The 25,283-nt window shown below is 39.6% G+C and overlaps 1 protein-coding gene across 1 annotated transcript in view; it reads left to right on the forward strand.

Moving 5' to 3' along the window:
- PGM5 (phosphoglucomutase 5) overlaps positions 1-25,283 on the forward strand; it is a 192,933-nt gene that overhangs the window by 22,397 nt on the left and 145,253 nt on the right. Inside the window, exons 2-6 of the mRNA XM_082612658.1 lie at positions 537-699; positions 8,410-8,556; positions 11,938-12,063; positions 16,538-16,728; positions 17,330-17,484. Of these exons, the coding sequence (XP_082468784.1) occupies positions 537-699; positions 8,410-8,556; positions 11,938-12,063; positions 16,538-16,728; positions 17,330-17,484 (782 nt within the window). The remainder of the gene's footprint in view (positions 1-536; positions 700-8,409; positions 8,557-11,937; positions 12,064-16,537; positions 16,729-17,329; positions 17,485-25,283) is intronic.

Consider the following 25,283-nt stretch of genomic DNA (forward strand, 5'->3'; position numbering starts at 1 on the left):
CTGTGTGAGCTTGTGCTGAGGCAGAGAAGGAAGGTGAAGCAGAGAAGTGCTCTGTTTTTTTTTCTTGTAATTTCCAGCATGTACACGTGCAGTTTCTAATCCGGTAACAAACTAAGAACTTCTCGTGCGATTCAAGCTAACCCTTTGGTCATCAGAAGTGGGTGTTTTTTTTAATATATTAAAAAAATTTTTGTTTCATATTGGAGTATAGGTGATTAACAATGTCATTAGTTTCAGGTGTACAGCAAAAGCAGGTGTTTTAAACTACTGAAAATCAATGAGGCAGATCCCATTTACAGGTTAATAACTGACTGGGAGATGTGGGTGTCCCAAATGGTCTTGAAGACATGGGGAAGGAAAGACAACGCCTGAACTACCCTTCCCCCCACCCCCCTACACATGCCCCCTACCTTAACCCCACTCAGTTCTTTTTGCCAAGTGATTAGTGTGTGCTCACAGAGCCTGGGACACTTTCTCATTGAAATGCACTTCAATCCCATGTAACTGGATTGATTAGTTTTCCTTGGCTAATCTAGATTGGTCGGCTGATTATTGGACAGAATGGCATCTTGTCGACACCTGCTGTATCCTGCATTATCAGAAAGATCAAAGCAGCTGGTGGAATCATCCTGACAGCCAGCCACTGCCCTGGAGGACCAGGGGGAGAGTTTGGAGTGAAATTTAATGTTGCCAATGGAGGTATGTGGTTCAGAATATGCCCTAATTGTCATGATTTCTTTCTTCTTATATTGTCATAGTCTTATGGTGACCCACTGATGGTGGACAAGCAAGGCAGAGAGAAAATGGCTCAGAAAAATCTAGTGAGGTGCCTGTATTAGTCAGGGTTTTCCAGAGAAGCAGAACCAATAGGACACATAGACGGGCTCCAACCTACGATGGTTTGATTTAGAGATTTTTTGACTTTACAATGGTGTAAAAGCAATATGCATTCAATAGAAACTACTTCATTTGAATTTTGAATTTTGATCTTTTCCTGGGCTAGCAATGTGTGCGTGGTGTGATTCTCTCTCGTGATCCTGGGCAGGGGCAGCGAATGCAGTTCCCACCCAATCACAAGGGTAAACAGCCAGTACACTTACAACCGTTCTGTACCCATTCAATCATTTTTGTTTTTTAGTCTCGGTAAGTATTCAATAAATTATATGAGGTATTCAGCACTTTACTATAAAATAGGCTTTGTGATAGATGATTTTGTAAAAGTGTTGACTAACGTCGGTGTCCTGAGCACTCTTAAGGTAGGCTAGGCTAAGCCATGATGTTAGGTGTATTAAATGCATTTTTGACTTATGATATTTTCAATTTACAATGGGTTGATTGGACTATAACTCCATTTGTAAGTTGAGGAAGATCTGTATAGAGATTTATTATAAGGAATTGGCTCATGTAATTATGGAGGCTGCGAAGTCCCAAGATCTTTGGTCAGCAAGCTGGAGGCCCAGGAGAGCCAATGGATGTTATGGCTCTGATCTGAGTCCGAAGGCCTGAGAAGCAGCAGAGTGTAAGGTCCAGTCTGAGTCAGGAGGGGCCCGTGTGTCAGCTGGAAACAGTCAGGCGGAGAGTGGATTCTCCCTTTCTCAGTTTTTTCTTCTGTCCAGGCCTTCAGTGGGTTGGATGAGGCCGAGCCACACTGGGGAGGGCAATCTGCTGTACTCAGTCTACTGATTCAAATGCTAATCTTACCCAGAAACACCCTCACAGACATACCCAGAACAACGTTTAAATGAACATCTGGGCTCTCTGTGGCCAAAGCAAGTTGACACATAAAATTAAGCATCACGTCGCCCAGGGTGACATGATGAGAAAATGGTATAACGGGGTCTCAAACCCATTTTGGTTCTCTGTACTCCTCAGCACAGTGAAACGGTTGAATGTTGATGCTTATCTGACATGGAAGGACTCTGGATTTTAAAGTTGGAACAGACCCTCAAAGTCATTTAGATCATTCCTGTCATTTTATAGGTGAACAAATCAAAGCCCTGAGAGGCTGTTTGCTCAAGGTCACATGGTCAGACAGATGACTCCTTAGCATAAGTCCTACTTTCTCTCTTTCCTATAGTGTTGACTTTCTCTCACTGACATGCCTAGAATTATTTCACTTTTTCTTATATTTATAGAAATTTATAGTTTAGAAGTCCTAGTGGGGTGGGATACGTGTATAGGGGTGAATTAAAAATGTTTTTGAACATATGTAAAGGTAGGAAGGATAATAAATGGATACCATATATCCATTACTTTGTTTTTCCATTTTGCTTATTTTTTTCCTCTGAAGAATTTTAAGATAAATTACAGCATGAAGATATTTTGCACCTAAATATTTCTGACATCTCTTTAAAATAAAGACGTATTCCTATATAACTACATGATCACACCTAACAAAAATAATAGTAATTCTCTAATATCATCTAAAACCTAATCTGTATTCAGAATTTTCCAAGTATCCCCCAGATGTTATTCACATCTGTTTTGTTCAAACCAAGATTTATCCCAGAACCATGCATTTCATTTGTTTTTTTAAATTTTAATTTTATGTATTTATGTATTTATTTATTTATTAACTTATTTATTTTATTTATTTATTATTTTTAGCTGCTTTAGGTCTTCGTTGCTGCACGCGGGCTTTCTCTAGTTGCGGGGGCCACTCTTTGCTGCGGTGCCTGGGCCTCTCACGGTGGCTTTTCCTGTTGCGGAGCACGGGCTCTAGGCGCGTGGGCTGCAATAGTTGTGGTGTATGGGCCGCAGTAGTTTTGGCACACAGGCTCAGTAGTTGTGACTCGCCAGCTGCTGGTCTTGGAGAGTCCCCTGGAGAGGCGGGGTGGCTGTCCCTCACCCTGGGGCCGTTCATCCACGTGAACATGGTGGCTGCGTGTTTGCCTCGTTAGCATGGATACCGCACCTCGTCCCACCCAACAGCCTACAGGTGCCGGAGCTGGGAAGCCTCGGGGCCAAACAAGTAACGTGGGAACAGAGCCCTCCCCATCAGCAGGCAGGCTGCTTAAAGCCTGAAGAACCCCCCGCTGTCTCTACAGTCGCCCCTAGACACGGCCCAGCCCACGTGAGGGCCAGGGCCCGGCTCCACCCACCCTATTTATTTTTTAAATTAATTTTTATTGGAGTATAGTTGCTTTACAATGTTGTGTTACTTTCTGCTGTACAGCAAAGTGAATTAGTTATACGTATACATATATCCCCTCTTTTTAAGATTTCCTTCCCATTTAGGCCACCACAGAGCACTGAGTAGAGTTACCTGTGCTATGTAGTAGGTTCTCATTAGTTACCTATTTTATACATAGTAGTGTAAATATATCAATCCCAATCTCCCAACTCATCCCACCCCCCTGCATTTGGTTTTTAAGTCTCTTAAATCTCTTTTAATCTAGAATACTGAGTCTTCGTGTATATGTGGGTGGGAGCTGAATTTTAACCAACAACTGTTGCCATTATGAAGCATTACTGGCCCAGGCAAAATAGCACGTCCTGAAGGGGAAGTACACGATTGCCCCCTCCTTGCAGCCATTTTGGACATTATCCAAAGAAAGAACATTACTCACATCATGTTAAAAAAAACACCTTATGAAGAGCCTCATTCTTGAAAGTGTGATTCAAGAAACCTGCTTCACTAAGAAGCACACCTAGGGCCAACATCTAGTCTTGCAGCAGCTACTGAATATTTCGAGAAAAAGTATGCAATGCATAGGTGTTCTGCACACTGATAACACAGGACATTTCATGAGCTCAGAAAATGGCAATTTGTAGAGCAATGTAATATATAAGTTGCCAAACTAAATAATGTATTTAATCATTTAAATTAATGTCTGACTTCATATCTTGTGAGAGAATCTCAGTCATCTCTATGATAACTTGTGAGGCATAAAAGGGGAAGATATTATTTAAATAACCATTTCGTAGGCCGAATTACAGGAGGTTTTGAGACCTGTTCAGTCATATCCTGATGAGGGGGAGGGGGTTGAACTTATTGTTTGGCCTTTAACTCTGTTGAAAGTCCTTCCTCTTACATTTAATTCTTCATGTTTACATGTCTTGGCATCATTAATGAGACTAACATTCCTAATGGCATAGAGAGATTCAGTTGGTTTCTTCCCACTTAGAGTGAGTTTTACCATGTTATCCTTCATCTGAAGTTGCAGACATTCATCTCTTCTATTGGGTGTCATACAAATACATTTTATGGCATAAGTTAAAAGCGAAGTGTCTATAGAATTAGTAGGCACATCCAGGGAAATAGGACACATCTAAAACTATGTTGCTTTTAAATTATTTAGAGGACAGGACCTTTCTGAGCATGTTTTAAATAGGGGAGAAGGTGCTAGAGGACAAAAGGAATCAGTAATAAAAATACTGATTTTTTAAAATAATTACAGTGTGCCAAGCTTCAGAGTCAGAACTTTACATACATGTTCTCATTTAATCCTCATGGTTTAAAAAACTTGCCCAGTGTCACAGAACTCATAAGCTGTGGAGCTCATTTGGAACCTAGATTCCAAGAAATAGGTAGAACTTCTGAGTAAGGAGGCAGAGATGAGGGAAAGAAGCACTTTGAGGGTGCAGAGTGGAAGTTTTGGGAAATAGTTGCCTATATCTGTTGAAAACAAAGAAGAGGAAATGTAACTTGCTAAGATAATGGGGAAAGGATAGAGAAGGGGATAAATGGAGATGTTTTCTAAAAGGTCCTCTGGGAAATTTGTTGAGGATTCCTGAGGGGTTGTGAGGACCGAGTTGAAGTTAAGCAGTCTCATTCTTCGGGGGAGCCAGTTGGTGTAATTTCATGACTGCCTTCAGCGATGCATGGGGGGAGTATGGGAATAGCAGCAATGGAGCAGATGATGGTGATGTCCTGGGATTGGGGAATGGCAGTGTGGGCATGGCAGAGTATAATGTGGGGCTGGCAGTTGTTAAGAGTGTCTGAGCTGACATCAGACTATTAGGAGTCAAACCCAGCCTCTGTCACACGAGTGATGTGACCTTTGTTAAGGTCACCTCTTCCAATTTCAGTTTCCTTATTTGGAAAATGAGGATACTAATAATTCTTACTTCATCTGCTTTTTGTGAATGCTGAATTCCACGTACGATGTGAAATGTGATATGTGTCAGTTTCAACAAATGTTGGCTTGTCTTATTATACTAACAAAGGCAAGGCTCAAATGCTAGACCATAGGGTCCTTCTGGGATAAGAGACCAGTGAAATGAAAGGGACCGATGGCCTGGGAGTAATCAAGTGACGTTGGGCATCAGTATAGGACTGAAGAACAGGTTCACAGGGGTACAAAGTAGGGTAGATGAAAGATTAGGAATTTGTTTAGATTAGGATTAAGATACTCCAATTTGATATTTTTGCAAGAAGCATATCAAAAGACAATAATACTTATGGTATGACTGTACTAGGAATTGACTAAAATGAAGAGGGATGTCACTGGAGTGGAAGATGTCAAGAACTGGGAAGATGTGAAGGGATGCAGAGGATGTTGATGAACTCAAAGGTTATCAGTGTTGCTTTTGGAAATCAGTGTGCTTTGGCAAACAAACTCAGATGGAGACTTTTAAAATGTGATGGAAACATCCCAAGAACATAGTGTGGTGCCTGGAAGGCAGAGGGATAGATGTGTATCATCTGGCAAGCATTAAAAAATGCAAAAACTAAATAACACTATTTACTTTTTAAGTTTTGCAAAAGAATAAAAAAGGTAAGGGGTAAAACAAGAATAAAGACACAGACTTACTTGAGAATGGACTTGAGGATATGGGGAGGGAGGAGGGTAAGCTGTGACAAAGCGAGAGAGTGGCATGGACATATATACACTACCAAACGTAAGGTAGATAGCTAGTGGGAAGCAGCCACATAGCACAGGGAGATCAGCTCGGTGCTTTGTGACCACCTAGAGGGGTGGGATAGGGAGGGTGGGAGGGAGGGAGACGCAAGAGGGAAGAGATATGGGAACAGATGTATATGTATAACTGATTCACTTTGTTATAAAGCAGAAACTAACACACCATTGTGAAGCAATTATACTCCAATAAAGTTGTAAAAAAAAAATGGTAAGGAGTGAAGTTGAGAAGGACTATGTTTACTTCTCTGTGGTCTTCACTTTTCCTATACAAGAAAATGTGGGTAAAATCTACTAGGCTCTTTTCCGCCCACTGAAATGGTGCTATTGCTACTCCTTTCCCCCCCTCTTCCCCCGCTTTATTGAGATGTAATTGATATATAAAAAACCGGCACATATTTAAGGTATGCAACTTGATGAGTTTGATCATTATTCCTTTTTATATGTTCAGTGAACCTTTTTTGGGAGACGGTAACAGTGCTATGCTCTAAGGCAGCACTGTGCAATAGAAATATATTGTGAAGCAGCTCATGCAGCTCAATATCAAAAAAACAAACAACCCAATCCAAAAATGGGCAGAAGACCTAAATAGACATTTCTCCAAAGAAGATATACAGATTGCCAACAAACACATGAAAGAATGCTCAACATCATTAATCATTAGAGAAATGCAAATCAGAACCACAATGAGGTATCACCTCACACCGGTCAGAATGGCCATCATCAAAAAATCTACAAAAAATAAATGCTGGAGAGGGTGTGGAGAAAAGGGAACCCTCTTGCACTGTTGATGGGAATGTAAATTGATACAGCCACTATGGAGAACAGTATGGAGGTTCCTTAAAAAACTACAAATAGAACTACCATACGACCCAGCAATCCCACTACTAGGCATATACCCTGAGAAAACTATAATTCAAAAAGAGTCGTGTACCACAATGTTCATTGCAGCTCTATTTACAATAGCCAGGACATGGAAGCAACCTAAGTGTCCATCGACAGATGAATGGATAAAGAAGATGTGGTACATATATACAATAGAATATTACTCAGCCATAAAAAGAAACGAAATTGAGTTATTTGTAGTGAGGTGGATGGACCTAGAGTGTGTCATACAGAGTGAAGTAAGTCAGAAAGAGAAAAACAAATACCGCATGCTAACACATATATATGGAATAAAAAAAATGGTTCTGAAGAACCTAGGGGCAGGACAGGAATAAAGACGCAGACATAGAGAATGGACTTGAGGACACGGGGAGGTGGAAGGGTAAGCTGGGACGAAGAGAGTGGCATGGACATATATAGACTACCAAATGTAAAATAGATAGCTAGTGGGAAGCAGCCACATAGCTCAGGGAGATCAGCTCAGTGCTTTGTGACCACCTAGAGGGGTGGGATGGGGAGGGTGGGAGGGAGACGCAAGAGGGAGGGGATATGGGGATACATGTATATCTATAGTTGATTCACTTTGTACCTAAAAAAGTAAAAAGAAGCAGGTGAAATGAATAATGTATTCTATTTAACTTAATATATCCAAAATATTATCACTTCAACATGTTACTATAAAAATATTAATGTGATGTATTCTATTTTTCTATTAACTCTTCAAAATTTGATGTGTATTTTATAACTGCAGCACAGGTCAATTTGACTAGTCACATTTCGAATGTTCAAGAGCCACATGTGGCTAGCAGCTATTGAATTGGACAGTGTAGCTCTAAGTGCTGGGATATAAAAGAAATCAAGAAATAATTTCTGTTCAGTAGAAAGTTATAATATAGCTGGTGAGTGAGATCAATACACAAAGTTATCAATTATTTATGTTTTAGATCTTTCAATCTACTTATTTATTTGATTCCCAAACTCATTGTAAAAAACCTGAAGTTGCTTGCATGAAGATATAAAAATTAAAAAGAAAAGAAAAATTAAAGGAGGACAACCATTGATTTCATGTTCAGTTCATTTAAAGCCTATCACTTCACCTTAACTGTCAGCTTGACCTTGTGAGGAAGTGCATCAGATATTTTAAACCTCACTTTAAAAACTTGGGAGTCACTAGAGAGTGTGAATTGGGGAAAATAATGTACCCTGGTCAGCTTATGCATCAAATAGGCAGCAGATCTGGGAGTAGAAATTGTATTTTCTTTCTCTAGGTGCACTTGGGAAGCTGCAGTTAAAATCTGGAATCCCTCAGTTCTGTCAAATGCATATCCTGTTTGTGTCTCATATCCTGAATAAAGCTGATGACATAACCAGGTCTCCCTGGCAGGTGTGCAACTATTTTCAGGGAAGACATATCATTGTTTAGAAGTGGATTAAAACAAACCAACATGTGGGTCATTGGCCTACATGGAACAGGTGAGGCTGGCCACATTTCCTCCAGAGTGGAAGGATAAGAAATATCGAGGCACATCGAACTGTGAACTGTTGACCGTTGTCTAGAGCACAAATGAATCTTTCTCCTGCTTGGTGGAGGAGCAGCTAACATTTCTCTGATTGAATTTTTAAGCAGATTTATTTTTGGTGGTGCATTATTTTCAAATTTTAGGTCCTGCGCCAGATGTCGTCTCAGACAAAATCTATCAGATCAGCAAAACAATCGAGGAATACGCCATATGCCCTGATTTACGAATCGACCTGTCTCGACTAGGAAGACAAGAGTTTGACCTGGAGAACAAATTCAAACCGTTTAGAGGTAACAGAGAAACTGTATTTTGAAGAAATCAGAATAACTCCGTGGATGGGGGTGACTCTGGTTTTTTCCTTCAGGGAAAAGCACACACGAAAGTGATGGAATTATCAATCTCAGGAGTGGCACTTGATAAGTAGATGTAATCTTAGTGTGGTGCAGAGGGAAATGAGACCAGCCAAGATATTTAGAACTGGCAAACTTTCAAAAACGACTTTCCAAACTTTCTATCATTTTTGACATAGGGAACATTTCATGGCTGACTCTTTTACAGTGTTCCAGGAATAGGCTGTGAAGCCAAAACGTGTCTTTGCTTTTCTAAGCAATTAAGGTGAACATACTGAAATACTTCAGATAATTAAGAAGAGACCTTAAAAGGTAGTGGGGTTATTAAAATTTCCCATGGAAGGTAGGCATTTCTTTTACAAGGCAGAACCACGCAGTTCATGTTGATTCAATGCACAATTGTTGATCACCTGCTCTGTATTACACTCCGTGTTAGGAGATTTTACAAAGGAATTTACAAAGTACCAAATGGATTTAGGAAAATGGTTCAAGAATTAAAAAACTGGGATGAAGTTGTCAAAAAATATTATCCTGTATTGTAGAATGAATAAAGCTTCTAAGTCCTCCATTATAACCTTTTAATTTGTAGATTAATATTGAACTATATAACAACATTAATGCCATGTATATGCATATCATTTTTTCACCCTTTATATTATCCTATTGTTTTTTTCCTAGAAGGCATATAAGTAGCAATAAAACTAACACTTTTTTACTCCTTCAATACCCCTATAAGCTTAAATCCAGTTTGTGTTAAGATGGTATCCTTATTTTACAAGTAATTTAGTTTAGTTAAAAAGGTGAAATACCTGGCTCATGGCCACATGGTATTTTAGGGACAGAAAAGAGCTTGAAATGGACTGTTTGGAGTCACAGTGTTGGGCCAACTCTACCACATTTGTCTTGGAAGATTTTGAGTCAATTGCTTGCTTAGCTAGTGAGCAGAAATTAATTGAAAACCATGTGATATTTATTGGAAGCAACATTTCCTGATTTTATGAATCTGGTTGGGAGTTTGCACACACACACACACAGACACGCTTGCACAATCGCTTGACAACTAAAAGCAAGGGATATTTTATTTATTTATTTATTTTCAAATTTCATTTATTTATATATGTATGTATGTACGTATGTCCGCCGTTGAATCTTCGTTGCTGCACGCAGGCTTTCTCTAGTTGCGGCGAGCTGGGGCTACTCTTTGTTGCAGTGCGCAGGCTTCTCATTGCGGTGGCTTCTCTTGTTGCGGAGCATGGGCTCTAGGTGCACGGGCTTCAGTAGTTGTGGCACACGGGCTCATTAGTTGTGGCTCACGGGTTCTAGAGTGCAGGCTCAGTAGGTGTGGTACATGGGCTTAGTTGCTCCGCGGCATGTGGGATCTTCCCGCACCAGGGCTCAAACCCGTGTCCCCTGAATTGGCAGGCGGATTCTTAACCACTGCACCACCAGGGAAGTCTGCAAGGGATATTTTATGTTAAACAAATGATTTAAGTGTACTTGATTACATATGTTTAGAAGGACTGGCAAATAAGATGCTAAGAAAAAGAAGGTATTACCATCAGGAAGAAAGTTTATTTATTTATTTATGGTATCTTCACACTTGTATTTGTTGTCCAAGAGACCCAGACCTTCGGTGAGCTCAGATTCAGGCCCACTGCTCCAGTCACATTGCTAGCTTGATGAGTTTTCTACAATGCTACAGATACCACGAGGTAGATAGAGACATTCCCTGGCTCCCAAGAAGAATTTGGAGATAACTATTTGGGATAATTTATGTACTGTGTTCTTGCTGTTTTAAATGTTGAGCAAGGCTTGAGTTAATTGGAAACAAATCAGTCTTTGACATTTCACCTTAAAGGATGAAGAGCATGAACTATGTGATGTGAACTTTCAGTCTTCATGGAATTCTACTTGCTTCCTTGTTTTTTACATTTCTGTTTGGTGCTGTGTGTTATCTGCTGTAAATACCAGATGTATTTAGACAAGTGGTTCAGGAATTTCTGAAAAGAACCAGAATGAAATAATTGCCAAAAATATCATCCTAAGTTGTAGAGTGAGTAAAACTTCAAGCCATAACCTTTTATTTTATAGATTAGTTTTTTATTGTGGTAAAATATATGTAACGTAAAGTACATCATGTTAATCATTTTTAGATGTACAGTTCATATAGATTAACTTTTAATTAATTTTATAGATTAATATCCTCCAAATATCAAAAGATGATTAAAAACTATCTGTGTTCTGTAAACAGTAATTACATTATATTTGAATGGACACACATACTACCTTGATTTAAGTGCAAGAAAAAATATTTTTAGACATGTATTTGACTAGACGAAGGGACAGTTTCATATTACATATAAAATCTCATCCATCAAGTATTGCACCTGGATTCACTAAAAATTATTAAAAGTGGATTGGTAATATCTTTAGTGCAGGTTTAAGTATTTCAGGATTCTAAAGTAGTATGTTTTTGAAAAATTTGAGAAACAGCATACATAAGTTTCAAAATTTAACTATGAATTTAAAAAGCAGGGCTCGTGGACAAATTTTAGTGCCTAAAATAAAATATTTATTACTTCTAGGAAAAGTACTTTCTGAGTATTAATTATGTACTGATTGCCAAGGTTGAAAAATGTGATGTATTCTGGGCTTTATGAATCTGTGAAATAAGTGGAAAGGACTTGTTTTGGATGCCTGGTCATTGGGTGGTGCAGGACACTGGAGAACATTTGTGTTTAATGAGGATTTCTAAATATCTGGCACTCACACTGAAACTGGTACTAATTGGGCATGCAGGAGACGTCACACAAACTCAGGAAAATATCCTTCATCACCAGTTCAGAACCTGGATCTGGTTGGCACCATGGCATTTGGAAAGTAGGGGTCATTGCAGAGGTCACTTCTTGATTTGTTTCAGGCCAGTTGAGTCATTCTTTGGCCATTCCCCACAGGAGAGGCAACCGGATGTGCCAAGATGCCTCTTAGCATTGAGGTGTTGCAGTTTGGGGGAGGGAAAGAAGGTGGGAGTAGCGACAATAGGCATAGTTTTATCTTAACTACTTTATTCTTGTGGTTGATTTTTTCACTTGCAAAGAAGAATTTATAACGAGATTTTTTTACACCTTTTGATCACCTGCAAACTTTGCAGCATCTTGATTGTGCTTTAATTTGTGATTTTGTCTGCAAACGGATACTTCGCTTCCCACGTAAATGTGTGGGGTTATGATATGATTTTCATCCTAATTTCATGCATTTTTATACTTCCAAGTATCCTTCATGGGTAGTCACTGGTGTCTCCTTTTGCTTTCCTATCCTTAGTGGAGATAGTGGACCCAGTGGATATCTATCTCAACCTCCTTCGGACCATCTTTGACTTTAATGCCATCAAAAGTTTGCTGACTGGGCCCAGCCAACTGAAGATCCGAATTGATGCCATGCACGGAGGTAAATGCGTGTTCTCCTACCAAGTGGTGGGCAAGAAATGGTAAAGGAGACTTCAGTGTGTGTTGGGTTCTGGGATTAAGAGGAAGGCTGGATTTATAGATATTCATACAGTGTGTGTGTGTGTTCAGGCATTTGGGATGCTCTGGAAAACTTCAGGGCTCTAATTTGTCTCTTTTGATGCAAATGAAGACAAAGCTTGAACAAAAGGTTTTGAGGCTATGCCTGTTAGAGTGGAGATAGCAAAACTGTAGTTATTAAAATTGTTTTTTTTTTTTTTTGTGGTACGCGGGCCTCTCACTGCTGTGGCCTCTCCCATTGCGGAGCACAGGGTCCGGACACGCAGGCTCAGCGGCCATGGCTCACGGGCCCAGCCGCTCCACGGCATGTGGGATCTTCCCGGACTGGGGCACGAACCCGTGTCCCCTGCATCAGCAGATGGACTCTCAACCACTGCGCCACCAGGGAAGCCCTTAAAATTGTTTTTGATATGTACACAGTTTAAAAGGTCAAATAGTTCAAAGTTTATTATGAAAAAATCCATTCCCAACTCCTTCCCCCAATTTCCTACTTTTCAGAGGCTACCTTTTTTTTTTTAAACTCTTTCAGTGTTTTTCTTTCTTTTTTTTTCTTTAAAGTATTGATCTTCCTGTTACTAAATACTATGAATATAATGCTCCTTGTTGATTTTTCAGTTTGGGGCATTACTGACTTCATACCATGGAAGATGAAGTTGTAGCTCTTTTTCACCCTCTCCAGTCACTAAATCCAAGCACACTTCCTTAAACTAATTATATCATCATTTTGGGAAGATCAGTATCTACTGTCTACATTATCATAACACTGCTGAGCCATGAAAAATACTGTAATTATATTTTCCTTACAGAACAACTTCTTCTGTGGAATTAGTAATTGTCCTGTTTTCTCACTGTTTAGGTTTTGTGAAGTGTATTTACCACTCTTAACCCTCATATTCTCCCAGTATCCAAATCTTCTCTCACTTCATTTTCCTGGAGACCTGGGATCTCCTCTGCTCTGCACTGGTTGCTCTGTGAGCTGCTGTTGTCCTGGAATCTCCACTTAGCATCATCCTGTAATTCCCTTTACCCCTTTCTTATGCTGACTCTCCTATTTCTGGATCCTTGGTCTTCCACTTTCTTGATTTACTCCTACATTTTGGAGGAACAAGTTCTCCAGGAACTCTGTGAGAGAAAGCTCATAGGAGGTAAATGTTTTGAGTCATTGCATATCTGAAAATGCCTTTTTTCTGTGCTCACTCTGAGTTGCTATCTATCTGGTATAGAAATCTAGGTTGGATATTATTTTTCTTCAGAAGTTTGAGGGCATTGCTCCATTGTCTTCTAGCTATTACTACTGAACTTGAGAAATCTGATGCTGTTCTGATTTTTAATCTATGGTATGAAATCTTTCTTTGTTCTTTTCTGGAGGCTTTTAGGGCCTTTGACATATCTTCAGTGTTCCTTCTTTTCACAATGATGAGTCTTAGTGTGAGACTGTTTTCCTCTATTGTGCTGAGAACTTGGAGGATCTTCTTAATCTAGAAACTTGTGTCCTTTAATTCTGGGAAATTTTCTTGCATTACTTCTTGGATGATTTCCTCCATTATTTTCTCTTTCCTTTCTTTCCAGAATGGCTGTTGTTTAGATATTGGCCCTACTTGACTGATCCTTTAATTATCCTATTCTTTCCCCCACCACCCATTTTCCTTCTCTTTGTTTTTTGCTACTTTCTGGGAGATTTCCTCAGCTTTATCTCCAAGTCCTTCCATTAAGTTTTTCATTCCACTAAAAACTTCCATTAAGTTTTTCATTTCATTCATTCATATTTTTAATTTCCCAAAACTTTTTTTTTGTTTTCCAAATAATCTATTTTTAAAAATAGCTTCCTATTCATCTTTCATGAATGCCATATCTTTTTTTAATAAGTCATGTTTACTGAGGTATATAATTTATATGTAGTAAAATTGATACCTTGTTGGTATACAGTTTCATGAGGATTGACAAACATATATAGTCATGTAACCACTCTGACAATCAAGATATAGAATATTTCTCTCACTTCCACAAGTTCTTTTGCGGCTCTTTATAGTCTTACCCCTCCTCCTTTCCCTAGTCCCTGGCAATCACTCATCTGCTTTTTGTCCACCACGCCCCCCCAACTGCCCCAGTTTTGCCTTTTCCAGAAAGCCGTTTAAATGGAAGCATACAATATGTAGCCTTTTTCTTCAGGCTTCTTTCACTCACCATAATGTTTTAGAGATGCCTTCATGGTGTTGTATATATTAGTAGTTATTTCTTGTTACTACTGAGTAGTATTCCATAGTAAGGATGTACTACATATTGTTTATCCACTCACCAGTTGATACAATTAGGGTTATTTTTACGTTTTGGCTACTACAAAACAAAGCTGCTATAAAGATTTATGAACAAGTTCTTTATGGGGATATATGATTTCCTTTGTCTTGGATGGATAAATACCTAGGAGTGGGAATGCTGGGTCATATGATGTATATGTTTAACTTAATAAGAAACTGCCAAAGTGTTTTCCAAAGTGTACCATTTGCAATACCAGCAGAGCATGAAGGCTTCAGTTTCTCCATGTCCTCACCAATACTTGGTATTGTCGGTCTCTTCAAATTTAGCCATTCTGTCACATCTTGTTGATCTCTATTAGGATATGACTGAAACATACTTTAAAATATTTTTTCTCTCTGTGTTGTTTCTGCTTTCTCCAGGTTGCTCTTTACTCTCTTTGTTTTGGTCTCATGTTAGATGCATTCCTCAGAAGTTTGGTGGTCCTTGGCTGCCTGGCATGTTTAAGAGTGAGGTGCTAAAAATTTTGTTGGGAGCTCTGAGCCCATGTGTGGAACTTATCTTCCAAGGGCTTCACTCTGAGGTCTTCTGGCTGGGCTGTTTTGCTTTTTCCTATTGGGCTGGTTCTTTTCCCCAGAAAAGGCTCTTTCAGTTTCTTATCTTAGCTTTATCTGGCCTAGAGGGAAGACAGCTTCTCTTTCCAAATAGTTTGAGCCATGTTTTGGATTTGAGCCTCATTGCCTAGCTTGTACTGTGTGTTCATCTCTGAATCAGCCACTCTGGTTGAGGGATGGAGGATACTGACTGGCAGACCTAGGTCACCTCCCCAGCCTTAGGGTAAGTAGGATTTAGCCACATCCTGATCACATGAACTGAGATGGGAGAAGGATTGGTTCTCCAAAGGAAACCCAAGATGCTGCTACCGGAGGAAGGGGAAATGGGTGCTGGGCAGGAAAAATCAAAAGATGTTCACGGGCTTCCCTGGTGGCGCAGTGGTTGAGAGTCCGTCTGCTGATGCAGGGGTCACGGGTTCGTGCCCCGGTCCAGGAAGATCCCACATGCCACGGAGCGGCTGGGCCCGTGAGCCATGGCCGCTGAGCCTGCGCGTCCAGAGCCTGTGCTCCGCAATGGGAGAGGCCACAACAGTGAGAGGCCCACGTACCGCGAAAAAAAAAAAAAGTTCACTATTTGAGGTTTGAATTGTATTACTGGAAAATAAATGGAAGGCAGTACTTTGATATATTTCAGCCAACAGGATTATGTGCTGATCCCCAAATGTGCTTGCTGTGTGTTCTACCACAGGCTCTGTTTCCTTGCTCATAGTGTTCTTTTCATTTGGATGGCGTCCTCACTCCTGTCAAATTTATATTCTTCCAAGTCCTCCCAGAAATGCCACCTTCTTCTTGAAGCCTTTCCTGTGGTCATTTCTTCTTTCAAGCTATTGGATCGTATTATTTCATAAATATACATTGAATAGAACTAGTCTTCCCATTGCAGTCACTCACCTGTAGATTTGACTCATCCCACTGCTAGATGGAGAGCCCAGTAATGTCGGAATTGGGTGCTTTGTGTCCCTTGATGCCCTCCATTCTTCACATAGGAGTTCTGTGTTAGGCACTCCACGAATGTGTGTTGAACTGGAAAACACAACTCCTTGACATTTATTTTGTAAAATGTGCTTAGTTTTATATGCTTCAGTGTTTTAGTGTTTAATTATACACTTGGCAGAGTTAAAACAACTGTAGAGACAAAGAATGTTGCTAGAGCCTATTAGTGCTTTTGCATATATTCAGCTAAAGCTTTTCATACATAAAAAGTAACAGTCAATAAATCATTATTAGGTAGTCGATTTATTTCTGCCAATATTTTAGATAAGTTTTGGAGAGAAATTTCATGGAACTGGATTATTGAATACAACTTCTGTATGCCTAATGCAGTCACTGGCACATAGCAGATGCTCAATGAGTAGCAGTTGAAGTAAATATTATTCTGTGTTGTGTCTTGAGAAAACTTGTAGAATTTATCTTTTTTTTTCTTGTGCTATTAAGTAACCTTCTTGTTCTAAGCAGAGCAAAACACCCTTGGTTGCGGGGGTGGTGGCAGAGGTTCTGCAAAGATCTCATATTGCTGTGTATTTTTTTCAGTTATGGGACCCTATGTGAGAAAAGTCCTGTGTGATGAGCTGGGGGCCCCAGCCAATTCTGCAATCAACTGTGTCCCCCTGGAAGATTTTGGAGGGCAGCATCCTGACCCCAACCTGACATATGCAACGACCCTTCTGGAAGCTATGAAAGGAGGGGAATATGGGTTTGGAGCTGCATTTGATGCTGATGGGGTAAGTAGGAAAGTTTTCTGCATGCTGACCCTTTTGCTGTATAATGAACCAAGCACTGGAAACCAGAGAACTATTGGATACCTCTGGAGCTGACATGTATGGGGCATATGAACCCTAACTGGCTCTGCATCTGCCCTTCTATCTAATGGCCAAGTATTGCGCTTAAATAACCATTACTTTTCTTTTTTCAAGTAAGCTTATGTTATAAAGAGGTTATTTCTTTTTAAAAAAAATTCATGCAATACATCTTTATAATGGCTGATTTTCTTGAAATCACCATGTTAAGAAGCGAGCTATTTTAGCAATAATCTCTGTTCTCCATTATGTTTGGGGGAAAGTGTGAATTGGGAATATAGAGGCTACTGAAGCCTGAGGAAGTCATCCACATTTCGACAGGTGGGATATATTCCTAGTCGTGTCAAGATCGTGGGCCCTATAATATTCAGAGGTCTTGGTTTCCCATGCCCTCTTTGGCCTCATTCAACTTGTTTCATGTTGTTTAAATGTGGAATGGCAGTAAAGTGGCTTGTAATGATGATGGGAATGGGCTGCTGGCGGCAGATGCCTTTGCCTGAACATTTTCACACATTCTTTCCCACAGGACCGTTATATGATCCTAGGCCAAAATGGCTTCTTCGTGAGCCCTTCCGACTCCCTGGCCATCATTGCCGCCAACCTCTCTTGCATTCCGTATTTCCGTCAGATGGGGGTCCGAGGGTTTGGGAGGAGTATGCCCACCAGCACAGCCCTGGACAGGTAAGCAAGGATGTCACCATGAAAGCCTTCATGGCAGGCCTCTGATATCAATGTTCCCTTTGCTGGTAGCTGTCACTCATACTCCCCTACTCCACTGGGAACTTGTTGAAAGCATGGGAAGTTAGAGACATGCTGTAGTATACTGGGTAGGCATGTGAAGAATCAGGTGGCCTGAACTTGATTCTCGGTTCTGCTGCTTTTTAGCTGTTGGGAACTTGGGGGACTTATTTGACTCCTGTGCCTCTGTTTTCTTATTTTTAAAACGAGGATTATAATAGTATCATCCTTACATGGATTGTTATAAGGTAGGATTGAGGTGATTCTTGTAAAACATGTAACAGAATGCCTGGTTCATAGTAAATACTTCACAGATGTTTAGTAAGAAAACTTACTAAATATGTAAGTGAGGTGGAAAGAACATGAGTCTTGAGGTCAGGTAATATGTTAAAATTCTCATTTGTATCATCATTAGTTATGTAAAAACGGGGAAGATACATCATAGGTTTGTTGTGAGAATGAAATGAGATACGCGTGGAAAATGCCCAGTAGGAGACTCACTTAGTAGATAGAACAGTCTGAGGTTTCCTTCTCCGGGCCCTATCCATCCGTCTTTTACCTTGTCTTATAAAACAGTGAATTTCAGAGACTAATATTTTCAAGCAACATATATTATCGTGGAAGCAGTATTTGTTTATGGTGGAAAGTTAGAAAACACAGAAAAATAAGAAAATGTAAACATCATATCTCTCTGCCTGACTTATGTTAATTGATAAATGTATATTCCTTATTGGATCTCTTTATATACATATATAACATACATACATAGTTCTAAATCATATATAACATACACAATATATAATATATATTTGCCTTTTTGTAAAAACCAAAAGGAGATCTGAAAGTACATACTGCCTTGTAACCTGTTTTTTATTCTATCAACAATCTCCCACTTGGTATTGAAACATTTTTATGTCATCTAAAACCAAGATCATATTAAAATTTCCTCCGAGTGTCCCCGGAATGTCTTTAATAGAGGGTTTGCCCGAAGCAGCATCCTGTCTAACACCATACATTGCATCTGGTTGTTACATCTCTTAAGTCTTTTATTTTTATTTTTATTTTTTTTATTTTTTTTTTTTTGCGGTACGCGGGCCTCTCACTGTTGTGGCCTCTCCCGTTGCGGAGCACAGGCTCCGGACGCGCAGGCTCAGCAGCCATGACTCACGGGCCTAGTGCTCTGCGGCATGTGGGATCTTCCCGGACCGGGGCACGAACCCGTGTCCCCTGCATCTGCAGGCGGACTCTCAACCAGTGCACCACCAGGGAGGCCCTTAAGTCTTTTATAATCTACCACAATCCCTTTATCTTTTACTTAATGACAGTAATTTTTGAAGAGACCTGACCAGTTGTCCTGCAGAATCCCACCTGGTTATCTCCGCATGGTGTTACCATTCATTCAATCATTCATTAAATAAATTTTATATGCAGTGAAATGAATAATCTTAAGGCTACAATTCAGTGAGTTTTGAAAAATGTATACATCTGGGTAACAACCATCCAGAATAAGATATAGAACGTTCCCATCACCCCCTATAGTGCCCCCATCCTCCTTGCAATGCCCCTTAGGCAACCATTGTCATAATTTCTGCTACCGTATTTAGGTTTTGCCTGTTCTTGAACTTCACATAAATAGAGTCATATACTATGTACTCGTTTGTTACTGGTTTTTTCATTTAATATATATTTTTTGATTCATCTGCATCCATTGCATCTGTCACTAGTTCATCCTCCTTTGTTGCAGTGTGGTATGCCAATGTATGAATATATCACAGTTTACTTTTCCAATCTCCTGCTGATGAACATTGGGGTTGTTTCCACTTATTAGCTACTATGAATCATGCCATTATAAGCATTCTTACACGCCTTTTTGTGGCCACATCTACATTTCTTTAGTTAATATCTAGGAGTATAATCCTGATTTTAGGGTAGATGCATGTTTAATTTTACAAGAAACTGCCAAACTGTTTTCCATCGTGTACTCCTATTTGCAACGTGTGAGAGTTCTAGTTGCTTCATATCCTCAACAACATTTGGTGTCATCAGTCTTTTTTATTTTAACCATTCTAGTGTGTGCAAAATATTATCTTATTTTGGTTTAGATTTACATCGTTCTAGCGATGTTGAGCTCATTTTCATATGCTTATTGTCTACTTGTGAGCTCTTTTGTTATGTACCTGTTCAGAATGTATTTGCTCAATTAAAAATGCACTGTTTGTCTTTTTGTTATTGATTTATAGAAGTTCTTTATATATTCTGGATAATACATCTTTTTTTTTCTTTTGGCCACACAGCCGGCTTGTGGGATCTTTCTTAGTTCCCTGACCAGAGACTGAAAGCAGGCCCTTGGCAGTGAGAGTGCAGAGTCTTAACCACTGGACCACCAGGGATTTCCCTGGATAATAAGTCTTTTTTCAGATATATGTATTACAACATTTTCTCCCTGTCTGTCACTTTCCTTTTCAAATTCTTTATTTTTTTTAACATCTTTATTGGAGTATAATTGCTTTACAATAGTGTGTTAGTTTCTGCTTTATAACAAAGTGAATCAGCTATACATATACATACATCCCCATATCTCCTCCCTCTTGTGTCTCCCTCCTACCCTCCCTATCCCACCCCTCTAGGTGGTCACAAAACACCAAGCTGATCTCCCTGTTCTATGCGGCTGCTTCCCCCTAGCTATCTATTTTACATTTGGTAGTGTATATATGTCCATGCCACTCTCTCACTTCGTCCCAGCTTACCCTTCCCCCTCCCCGTGTCCTCAAGTCCATGCTCTATGTCGGTGTCTTTATTCCTGTCCTGCCCCAGGTTCTTCAGAACCACTTTTATTTTCTCTTAATGGTGTCTTTTGATGAGCATAAGTTTTCAATTTTGATGATGGCTAATTTTTTTTCTTATATAGTTAGTATACTTTTTTTATCCTCTATAGGAAATCTTTGCTTGCCCAAAGGTCAAAAAGATGTTTTTCCTATGTTTTCTTTTAGAATCATTGTAGTTTTAATTTTTACATTTAAGTCTATGATGATTTTGAATTAATTTTTGAAAATTAATTAATTTTTGGCTGCACTGGGTCTTCGTTGCTGCGTGCGGGCTTTCTCTCTAGTTGTGGTGAGTGGGGGCTACTCTTTGTTGTGGTGTGCGGGCTTCTCATTGTGGTGGCTTCTCTTTGCTGTGGAGCATGGGCCCTAGGTGCACGGGCTTCAGTAGTTGTGACACGCAGGCTCAGTAGTTGTGGCTAGCAGGCTCTAGAGAACAGGCCCAGTAGTTGTGGCACACGGGCTTAGCTGCTCCGCAGCATGTGGGATATTCCTGGACCAGGGCTTGAACCCGTGTCCCCTGCATTGGCAGGCAGATTCTTAACCACTGTGCCACCAGGGAAGTCCTGATTTTGAATTAATTTTTGTGTGAGGTTCACTTTTTCCCCATATCCAGTTGTTATTGAAAACAATTTACTTTTCCCTTGATGTGTTTGTTAAAAATCAGTTGACCATATATATGTGGGTCTATTTCAAGATTCTCCCTTCTGTCCCATTAATCTGTTGTCTATCCCTATGCCAATATTACATTGTCTTGATTATTGAAGTTTTAAAGTAGATATCTAAATCAGGTGACTCCTTCAACTCTATTTTCTTTTTCTTCATATAGACAAAGTTATGTATCGTAGGTCCTTTGCAGTTCTATATACATTTTAGAATCAACTTGTCACTTTTTTACCAGAGCCTTTTGAGATTTTGACTGAGATTGTGTTGAATCCATAGAGCAATTTAGGAAGAATTGCATTTTAATAATATTGAGATTTCTAGTCCGTGAATGTGATATATCTCTCAATTTATTTAGTTTTCTTTAATTTCTTTTGCATACTTTGTAGGTTAATTTCTCTTACGTATGTTTTGCAGTTTAGTGTGGAAGTCTTACACAATTTTTGTTAAACTGATTCATGCGTATTTTATATATTTTCATGCTATTGTAAATGGAATAGTTTTATAAATTTAGTCTTCCAGTTGTTTGCTGCTAGTAATTAGAAATATAACTGATTCCTGTAAATTGATGTTTTATTCTTCCATCAGTGGGGAGATGAATCACATGCCTTTTGGATGCTCCCTATTTTACTTCTATCCCTCAGGTGATATTGATACCAAGTCATGGTAATGAACCAAGCCTCAGCCTAAAATTCTTGCCTAGCAGCACCAAAAAGTAGGACGTATGATTCCACTTTTTCCCCTTTGCCTTTGTTTATATCTTTCTTTAAAAAAAAAAAAAAAAAATTCGGTGAAACTGTAGAGAGCAAAGCAAAAACCAGACTATCTCTAGAAATGGAAAACCCAGAGTCATAGAGGCTTCTGAGTCCTATGTGGGATATTTAATATTGTGCGAGCATATTTAGTAACACTTTCCACTTATACAGAATCTTATAATTTAGAAAGAACTTTCGGAAATTTGAACTCACTTGATTTTTGCAATAATTTAGTAAGGTAATTGGGTAGACATTAACTCTCAACATATTAAAGATGTTGAACCAGTTATCAGAGAGGTTAAGTGACTTGTACAAGGTTACACAGCTAATAAGACAGCGACCCAGGATTTGAAACTATTGCATCTGCCCCATAACTACAACTTAATCAGGATGGTCCCTGGGAAACCAGTTGAAAATATTGCTCAACTCTCCTGTGGGGTAGTCAGCAGCTTTCTGAACCCTGGCCAGGAGAGGCTGGTTTTATTCTGACAACAAAAACCATTTGTCCTCTTTTCTCGTGGAAATTTCCCAGTAGTTCTTGATTTCACTTCATCCCCCCTTCCCAATAAATCTCTGTTTCAGTCAGAAACCAGAGGCCTTGCTTAGAAATTTCACAAAGGACCTGTTCTGATATGTAAGTGACCATTTAAAAGGATTATTCATGCTTGCTGGTTGGGATTCAGAATTCTGTGGGGCTCTGACGTGATGATTTGTTTTGGGTATGTGATCTCTTGTGGAGTCCCAGGTGGATTCTCATGATGGACGCTTTATAAGCTTCTTTCTTCTTAGTAAAACAAATGCACCCTCAAAATTTTGTCTTGACAGTGGTTTCCCATACAGGTTAATTTTTTTAATTAAGAAAATCATAGGAATGTACCCTTAAATGCCAGTCCCCGGCAGAATGGCAATGGAGTGGCTGAGACACATTCAATGATGCACTTGCCCAAACTCCTGAAATTCCCGAATAAGGGGGGGCCTGCATCGTTGAAGCTGATGAATTATTCAGACAAACTTTCATTGTTCACAGATAACTGTTGTTCCCCGAGGGAAGACTTTCAGTATCTTTAATTTCTGCTCTTACAGTATCACTGAAACAAGGATTCCATTTACCCCAGAATAATACAGTTTCAGTCTTGAAAATGGCATTCTTTTGGGGCTTTGTCATTCTGAATGTGTCTGATTTGTGGTTGCCGATGAATCTGTGTTGTTGAAATCATTTTGCTTCAAATTATTTGAGAAGTAAAGCACATTCAATTATATTTGTGGCCCAAGGTCTGTCTCCACCCCATGAGGAGGTAGCAAATAATCCTCGGTGTCATCATTCTTCAGTAATATTTATGCAGAACCCATCTGTGTTTGGGGCTGTGCTGAATGCTGTTTTAAGCAAGGCAAACAGACTTGAAATCTCTTCATTAGAGATATTTAGAGCCTTAAACACAGCGAGCATCCTTGTACACACTACAAGGGAGCGAGATCTGAAAAGTATGTTTTGACTACAAAGTCCACCATATAAGGTCCACCACCCATAAACATGATGGTGCAGGGAATTAATGCTCTTTACTCTCTTTTTGCATTTTGTGTCACTCCTGTTGTTCACCATTTGTTCACTGAAGAAATATTTATTAAGGACCTTCTAGGTCCTAGAAAACTGTCCCTTGCCCTGATGGAATTTACAGTCTAATGGAGAATTTGAGTAATAACAAGTAAAGAAAAAAATATAAGCACAAATTGTAATGCGTGTTCAGGGGAAATGAACTTGGTGTAGTAATAATGGGCGGGTGTGGAACATCCTACTAAGATAAGGTAGCCAGGGAAGGACTTTCTGAGGAGGTTATGGGTAGGATCAAAGATTGGAAACTGTGCAGATGGACCTGGCTTTGATGCTGAGATTAGAAATGGCCCATAACACATGTGAAGATACTTATTTTTGCAGAATGTAGTCTACAACTATTTGTTGCCAATCCCCAATGTGAAATATGTATTGTAGCTTTATCTTAAACATATTCAGGCGGTCACTGGAATCCAAACAGTGTTAATCCTGCAAGTATGCAAGTATCTACTGATCTACGATGACCTTGGTCCTTTCTACATCCTTTAGATCTGTGCTGTTTTGTCTCCAAGATCAGTCAGGATGCACAGCAGTAAGGGGAGAGATAGTGTTGTGAGATAATATGTAATTACTCAGTCTCCCATACATCCCTTGTGCTATAGCGTGATAGGAATTATGAGAGAAAAAAACCTTTATTAGAGTACTTATTGCCCTAAAACTCTCCATAGCTATTTAGGTCAGGGTCAAGGGAGAAAAGAAATGGCACCCTCAAAAGGGTTTGCTAAAAGGAATTTAGTAATAGTAGCTTAATGACCTGGTCCACAGAGGTATGGGTGAAGATAATGAAAGAAACCGAAAAAATCACGAAGTGATGGAGAGGTATCCCAGGACTCACAATATCAAAAAGCTATTAATTCTCCCAGGACTAAAGGGTCAAGGGAGGGATCAGGGTAACCATAGCCTGGTGAGGTTTGGAGTTGTCAGGGACTGAGCTTGTCAGGGAGGTATAAATACCCCAACTTCTCTCTTTTCCCACCCTCTGATTTCCTGCTGATACCTCCTCTTGACCAAAACCAACTGGAAGACAGAGGGTAACCTGTGGAGCTCAGCCTCCTAGGGAAGTGAATAGGGCAGAGATGGGCATAGAATGTAATGGGGACTCTTAAGGTGGAAGGGGGCAAACAAAGAATAAGCAGCATGACCAGCACAACGGCCAGCCTTTCTGGTAATCTCTACCTGCTTGTCTCCCAGTCTTAACCTTGTCCTAGTTTTTTGGAACTCGGGTGTAGTGAGTTGAGTTAATCATGCTCATCACTGAATAATCCTTTCGTAATTTGTCCAATGGGAGACATTTCTTATTATTAAAAAATTAATGTATTTCTCTTTTCTTTGACTACCTTTCCCCCCAGAGACAAACACAAATGTGTGTTTATTGGGTGTCCTTTTGTTTGTGTATGTTGTTTTATTTGCATGTATTTTAAATGATTGTGACTAGTACTGTATAATAGATTGTATTTGGTTTCTTTTTTCCACTAAAGACTTTGTGTTAAGATCCTCTCAGTGGCTCTGTGTGCATCTAGTGTGTTGCTTCTAACTGCTGCATAGTAGTCCATCGTGTGTATCCACAGGTCACCTCTGTTCCCTCAGCTGTGAACACTCAGCATGCCTCTTACGACTCCCATTACAATGAATAGCCCCTTGGGATTTATGTGAGAATTTCTTTGACATGTGTATCCAAGAGCAGAGTTTTTGGGTCAGAGGCAGTGTGTATACTTAATTTGACCAAATCCTATGTTAGATTGTACTCTAGAATGGCTTCTCTAGCCTGCTTTGCCCACCAGTTCCTGCATCTTCAAGACCAGGCCAATACTTTTATTGTCTAGCTTTCTAATTTTCCCCCAGTAGAATAGATAGAGAGTAATATACCATTGCTGTATTAAATTTTCATTTCTC

This window comes from Mesoplodon mirus, assembly GCF_964341445.2.
Source record: "Mesoplodon mirus genome assembly, chromosome: 1".
In the NCBI taxonomy this organism is placed as follows: domain Eukaryota; kingdom Metazoa; phylum Chordata; class Mammalia; order Artiodactyla; family Ziphiidae; genus Mesoplodon; species Mesoplodon mirus.